Source organism: Nematolebias whitei, chromosome 12 (assembly GCF_014905685.2).
Source record: "Nematolebias whitei isolate Nwh7 chromosome 12, NemWhi1, whole genome shotgun sequence".
In the NCBI taxonomy this organism is placed as follows: domain Eukaryota; kingdom Metazoa; phylum Chordata; class Actinopteri; order Cyprinodontiformes; family Rivulidae; genus Nematolebias; species Nematolebias whitei.
Genome location: NC_056509.1, coordinates 47,942,247 through 47,949,338, shown reverse-complemented (window position 1 = coordinate 47,949,338; position 7,092 = coordinate 47,942,247). Strand labels below are relative to the sequence as shown.

The window sequence follows — 7,092 nt, the reverse complement described above, 5'->3', positions numbered from 1 at the left end:
CCAACATCAGCTGACCAGCTGCTCCTCAGGGCCCTGAAACTAAGGCTGAAGGCAGGGATCGTGTTTCTGTTGGTAAATTTCCTTTAAAGCCCTTTTCTTTGATGTTTATCACTCTGTAAGAGTTTATGCCGTTTTAGGACCCCCCAGGTCCTACTGCCTTCACCTTCTTCATTCTTTTCAGAACTTTCCAGACTTCACCCTCACTAACCTTTCCCACTTCCTGGTCCATAGTTTCTATGACCTCTACTCTTCTTTCTGTTTCATTCTCTTCATTCATTAGCTCCTCAAAGTACTCCTTCCATCTTCCCATCACACTCTCCTCACTTGATAAAACATTACCATTCCTATCTTTAACAAGCCTAACCTGCTGCACATCCTTTCCAGCCTGATCCCTCTGTTTTGCCAATCGGTACAAGTCCTTCTCTCCCTCTTTAGTGTCCAGTCTCCCATACAACTCATCATACACCTTCTGCTTTGTCTTAGCTACCTCCCTGTTTGCTCTACGTCCCATCTCCTTATATTCCTGTCTCCTCTCTTCAGTCCTCTCTGTCATATTTCTTCTTGGCTAACCTCTTTCTTTGAACATCTTCCTGCACTTCACTATTCCACCATCAGGTTTCCTGATCATCCATTCTCTGTCCAGATGACACACCAAGTACCTTCCTACCTGTCTCTCTAATTACTGTTGCTGTAGTAGTCCAGTCATCTGGAAGCTCTTTCTTACCACCCAGAGCCTTTAACAGCTCCTCTCTGAATTTCTCACAACATTCTTCCTTCTTCATCTTCCACCATTTGGTCTTCTTCCCTGATTTGACTCTTTTTCTCTTCTTCACAACAACAGTCATTCTACACACAACCATCCAGATCTTTACAAAATGTATCTTTCTCCTCCACATCACATCCAACCTGTGGAGCATAACCACTGACGACATTTAGCATCAGACCTTCTACCTTCAGACACATCACCCTATCTGACACTCTCTTCACCTCTACTACATTCTCTGCCAACTCCTCCTTCAGGACCACCCCTACTCCATTTCTCTTTCTATCCACACCATGGTAAAACAGTTTGAACCTGCTCCAATGCTGCGAGCCTTGCTGCCCTTCCACTTGGTCTCTTGGACACATAAAACATCTACCTTCCTTCTCAGCATCATGTCAGCCAACTCTCTACCTTTGCCTGTCATTTTCCCCACATTTAGAGTTGTAACCCTCAGTCCTACATTCTTGACGTTCCTCTTCTCCCTCTGTCTCCTGACACGTTTCCCTCCTCGTGGTCTTCAAATAACTGTAACATAATTTCCACCGGCACCCTGTTTGTCAACAGCACCGGTGGTGGCGCTCGTTGTTAACCCGGGCCTCGATCAATCAGGTATGGTTTCATTGTGATGAACTTGCATTATAGTTGAAAAACACAGAGATAAATTAAAATGATGACAGCTTCTTTTACTTCAACTCATTTACATATTTTTATTCCTAGTAAAGAGTTCACAGTAACATATAAACAAATAAAAATCATTAATCCCAGGCTGCTGCTCAGCTGTTAGCATGGCTGCTAACACAGTTAGCGTGTTTGCTGATTAGCTGTTAGCATGGCTGCTAACACAGTTAGCGTGCTTGCTGATTAGCTGTTAGCATGGCTGCTAACACAGTTAGCGTGTTTGCTGCTCAGCTGTTAGCGTGGCTGCTAACACAGTTAGCGTGTTTGCTGCTCAGCTGTTAGCATGGCTGCTAACACAGTTAGCGTGTTTGCTGCTCAGCTGTTAGCATGGCTGCTAACACAGCGTGTTTGCTGATTAGCTGTTAGCATGGCTGCTAACACAGTTAGCGTGTTTGCTGATTAGCTGTTTGCATGGCTGCTAACACAGTTAGCGTGTTTGCTGAGTAGCTGTTAGCATGGCTGCTAACACAGTTAGCGTGTTTGCTGCTCAGCTGTTAGCGTGGCTGCTAACACAGTTAGCGTGTTTGCTGATTAGCTGTTAGCATGGCTGCTAACACAGCATCATGACAAACATTTGGCTCGTGGACATATTTGTGAAGTTTTTATTAAAGACAGTTTTGTTCCGGTAACTTCGGCTCTCACAGACGGACACGAGTGAAAACACGAATTTGTAAAACGTTTCCACGGCAGGAAGCTACGGGGACTCAGCAGGGTCATTTTAAGTCCCGTAGGTTCTGCTAAAGCTGCACTAACACCATCTGTTATTGTTCAGAACCTTCCACGTGTGCATCTAAACCCGGTTCTGACCCGCAGCCTGGACTCTGCTGCTCCTCAGGGAACCGGACCGGCTCAATGAGCCGTTCAGAACTTTGCAGAGAAACCTTCAACTCAAAGGTAGAAGCAGATTGTCTCTCTGGTTCTGGTTCTGGTTCTGTCACGGTGCTGTTTGTTGTGATGGAGCCGGGCCACTGGGGGTCAGCGGCACCATGCGCTTGGGCCTCTGACTCTGTGTGTGTTAGCAAAATATCTCCTGAAGCTCCAGGTGGATTTGAATGAAATCTTCAGGAAGTGATTCGTGTTCATCTTTGAATTCAGCCTGATTCAAGATGGCCGCCACAGCCACCTGGTGTTGGAAACACAAAGACAGATGTAACTCCGTGACGTTCAGCTGAAATCTGGAGTGGTAGTAGCTGAGAGTGATCCCTCACAGATGCTTGTTTCTAAGAGAACATCTAGTTGTTTGTTTGTTTGTCAATAAAAACAATCAGAAAAGAATGTGGAGGCAAAATGCAGATTGATTTTAAATTGTGGCGTTAACGTCGTATTTGAACGTGACGTCAGGAGTTAGTGGGTCGGAACCAGAGGAGCAGAACATCAGGATGTTTTCTCTGTTCAGGTGAAAGCTCGTCTCAGGTGCGGTTCTGTCCTGTCCTGCAGGTCGGCTCTACGCCATGCAGACGGGCATGAAGCTGGACAGCAAGACCCCCGACTGCCGCAAGTTCCTGGTCAAACTCATGGACCAGCTGGAGTCGGTAAGTCCTGTTCCCGTCTGAGAAGAACCCGCGGGCGCCGAGTGGTCCGAGGAGGCTGGTTCGGTAAAGTACGCGCCATTTTGTCATCAGGAGCCGCTTCCTGATGGGCCTCAGATGGAGACACGACCCGTCTCCTCAGTGGTTCTGGTTCTGAACCTCTGTCCTCATATGAAGCACGATCAGTGTTAGGAACGTTGCCACGTTCATGATTTATTGTCTTCTTTTGCATTTTAATCTGACTCGTAGTCCAGAACCAGGCTCACAACCAGACCGGGCCGGGCTCGGAACGAGACCGAGCCGGGCTCAGACCGGGCCGAGCTCGGAACCAGACTGAGCCGGGCTCAGAACCAGACCGAGCCAGGCTCAGACCGGGCCGAGCTCGGAACCAGACCAAGCCGGGCTCAGAACCAGACCGGGCCGAGCTCGGAACCAGACCGAGCCGGGCTCAGAACCAGACCGAGCCGGGCTCAGAACCAGATCGGTCCGAGCTCGGAACCAGACCGAGCCGGGCTCAGACCGGGCCGAGCTCGAAACCAGACTGAGCCGGGCTCTGAACCAGACCGAGCCGGGCTCAGACCGGGCCGAGCTCGGAACCAGACCGAGCCGGGCTCAGAACCAGACCGGGCCGGGCTCAGAACCAGACCGAGCCGGGCTCAGACCGGGCCGAGCTCGGAACCAGACTGAGCCGGGCTCAGAACCAGACCGGGCCGAGCTCGGAACCAGACCGAGCCAGGCTCAGAACCAGACCGAGCCGGGCTCAGAACCAGACCGAGCCGAGCTCAGAACCAGACCGAGCCGGGCTCAGAACCAGACCGGGCCTCTGTGGGTTTTGTTTTGTGGGTCAAGTGTAAAAGTTGGTCTTGACGAGAAGAACCGAGCTGTTGTGTTCTGTTCCTCTCTTAATTTTTCTTGCTCTTCGTCTCTCCTTCATGAGCTTCAGGTTCTGTTGAGCTGAAAACTTCCAGCACCGTCGAGACAAGCGATCCGTTCTTTACTAACGGAGACGTGAGACGAGCTGCAGTCCCTCAGAGACGTCCGAGTTCTTCATTAAAATCCACACCTGCAGGGTTTCCCCTGGAGGCGGTTCTCCAGAACCTCTGTGGGTCTGAGTAACGTCTCTGAGGAGGCCATCAGCTGGTCCACCTGAAACCTCTCATGTCCACCTGTGACTACAATCAAAGGGTTAAAATAAGTTCTGAGGTTCTGATTTGTTCTGATCAGGAAAGTCCCAGAACTTTGAGCACGTCGTCTGTAAACCGTTCATCCACAGCTGCTGCTTAAAGCTCTATCAGACAAAGAAGAAGCCAGATGTGAAGACCATCCAGAACCGCTGCTGTCTTCTCTGGACCAGAGCCCGTTTCAAGTGGACTGAGGTGAAGTCCAGAACTTTCTGGGTCAGACTGGTCCAAATCTGAGGTTTTGTTTGGAAACTACTGATGCTAGTCCTCAGTACCAAAGAGGGGAGGAGCCATCCAACCTGTTACCAGCCTGCCTCTCTGATGGTATGGGGGTGCATTAATGCCTCTAGCCTCTGGAAAGACTCAATGAATATAGAAAAGTATCTACAGGTTTTAGAACATCTGCTCCATCCAGCAGAGTAGATCCAGAACTGTTGGACAGCTAGAGTCCTCCTTCAGACCCCCAACGGGACAGAATTCCCTCCAAAACCTCCAATATCTGGTCTCCTCACATCCTCCAGAACCTCCATCTGGTCCCCTCAGGTCCTCCAGAACCTCCTTCTGGTCTCCTCAGGTCCTCCAGAATCTCCTTCTGGTCTCCTCAGGTCCTCCACAGTCTCCATCTGGTCCTCCAGAGCCTCCATCTGGTCTCCTCAGGTCCTCCAGAACCTCCTTCTGGTCTCCTCAGGTCATCCAGAACCTCCTTCTGGTCTCCTCAGGTCCTCCAGAACCTCCTTCTGGTCTCCTCTGGTCCTCCAGAACCTCCTTCTGGTCTCCTCAGGTCCTCCAGAACCTCCTTCTGGTCTCCTCAGGTCCTCCACAGCCTCCATCTGGTCCTCCAGAGCCTCCATCTGGTCTCCTCAGGTCCTCCAGAACCTCCTTCTGGTCTCCTCAGGTCCTCCACAGCCTCCATCTGGTCTCCTCAGGTCCTGGAGTTCTCCACATGTAAGAAGAGTGGCCTCCCCTCAGAGGACACAGGAGCAGAACCTCTCCAACCAGGTGCTTGGTGACGTTGGGCTCTAGATGATCAGATGTTTTTGCTTCAGGTTCAAGGTTTCAGCACTTTAATTCCTCTCTGAGTAGAACGTTTGAGGGTCTTCAATCAGGACGTATGTTTACGTTTTCCACATCGACAGAACTTTGTCAGAACTGCTGATCCTCTCTGGTCTAGGAACACCTCGTCCAGGAGGACCTGGACAGTGTCTCTGAGGACCTCGGATGGACGCTGAGATCTGTGGAGTTTTTTCTGTGAAGCGTCAGGAACTTGAAGAGCTGAGGTTCTGTACAGTTTGGAGGTCAGACCCAGAGTCCCAGGAGGACACGCTCCATGTTTGAGGTCTTTGTTTTTCGGACTCCTCCAGGTCTCGCCTGTAACGCAGCTGAGTCAGCAGCTCCGTCCCCGGTGACCCGGCTCGCCTGCTGGACTCATTAGTTCTGTTTTCCACCTCGTGTTCGCCGGCTGGACTCGGAGCTTCTCTCTGGAGGCCGGTGGAAGATAATGAGATGACCGCTGCTTCAGGAACACGTCTTGGATTTCTGTTTCCAGAAGGTTCCTGCAGGCGACGCTCACTGAGGTGAAGACTGGGTCACGTGAAATTTACCAAAAGAACTTGAGCGTGAACTTTCAGGGCGGAGCTTCTGGAACTATTACAAGTTCAGGGCGGAGCTTCTCAAAGTCTTCTCTGCAGGAAGTGGTTCCATCTTCTCAAAACGAAGCAGAGAAACGTCTTTGAGCTGAAGCAGATTGATGGGAGCTGAAGTGAGCAGAAAGAAGCTGAAGCAGAAGAACAGCTGAAGTGTGCAGAAAGAAGCTGAAGCAGAACGACAGCTGAAGTGAGCAGAAAGAAGCTGAAGCAGAACGACAGCTGAAGTGAGCAGAAAAAGCTGAAGCAGAAGAACAGCTGAAGTGTGCAGAAAGAAGCTGAAGCAGAAGAACAGCTGAAGTGAGCAGTAACGGCTCAGTGTTTAAAGGACTTGAATGGAGCTGCTTTCATTTTCAATGATGAAAACAACAACTAAATATTTCACAAAGTAAAACTTGCACAAACACCAGAAGTGTCGGCAGGAATGTCCTGAATGAGCCGAATGTTTTGAGACAGAACCAACTGGAGATCGAGCCGAAAACGTACTGGTTGGGTTTACCCTGTAACTGGAGACTCTGGTCACAAAACAGAACCCCCCATCTCTGAGTCATGTGCCGGCTGAAACAAAAGGAGTGGACCCACCCGGCATTTCCCTGTGGTCCGTCACAGAAATGGGTCAGAGTGACGTCATTAAAATATTAGTTCAGATTTCAGGTCGTTTACCCGAAAATAAAAATCAGAGGGATCACGTGCACCCCCAGGGGTCTCGGGATCACGTGCAACCCCAGGGGTCTCGGGAACCAGGACTTTCAAGGCTTTCATTGACCTTCACTGTTTTTGGCTGCAGTTTATAAAACCCTAATAATAATAATAATAATAATAAATCCAATTTAACACCTTACAGATAAAACAAACAAATTGAATATGTATGAGTTGGTCAGCATCAGGACCCCTCAAGGACAAAAACCAAAAGAGCTGGACCCTGAGGGTCTGACCGTTTGTTGTGCTCAGTTCTTCAGCTGTTCGTTGTTTTTGTTTTTCAGATGAAGGAGGAGCTTAGCGACAACGAGTCCATCACTCAGGAGGTGGTCGGAAACGCCCACATCGAAAACTACGCCCTCAAACTCTTCCTGTACGCCGACAACGAGGACCGAGCGGGACGCTTCCACAAGTAAGACACAAATCAAGCCCGATGCTTATCGCCTGCCACCTGAAGCCCGATGCTTATCGCCCGCCACCTGAAGCCCGATGCTTATCGCCCGCCACATGAAGCCTGATGCTTATCGCCCTCCACCTGAAGCCCGATGCTTATCGCCCTCCACCTGAAGCCCGATGCTTATCGCCCTCCACCTGAAGCC

General features: G+C 50.1%; 1 protein-coding gene across 1 annotated transcript in view; it reads left to right on the top strand.

Moving 5' to 3' along the window:
- The window catches only part of vta1 (vesicle (multivesicular body) trafficking 1), a gene marked incomplete in the record, with an annotated part of 23,717 nt that overhangs the window by 1,241 nt on the left and 15,384 nt on the right, over window positions 1-7,092 (top strand). The window contains 2 exon segments of the mRNA XM_037686018.1: window positions 2,879-2,973; window positions 6,778-6,905. Of these exon segments, the coding sequence (XP_037541946.1) occupies window positions 2,879-2,973; window positions 6,778-6,905 (223 nt within the window).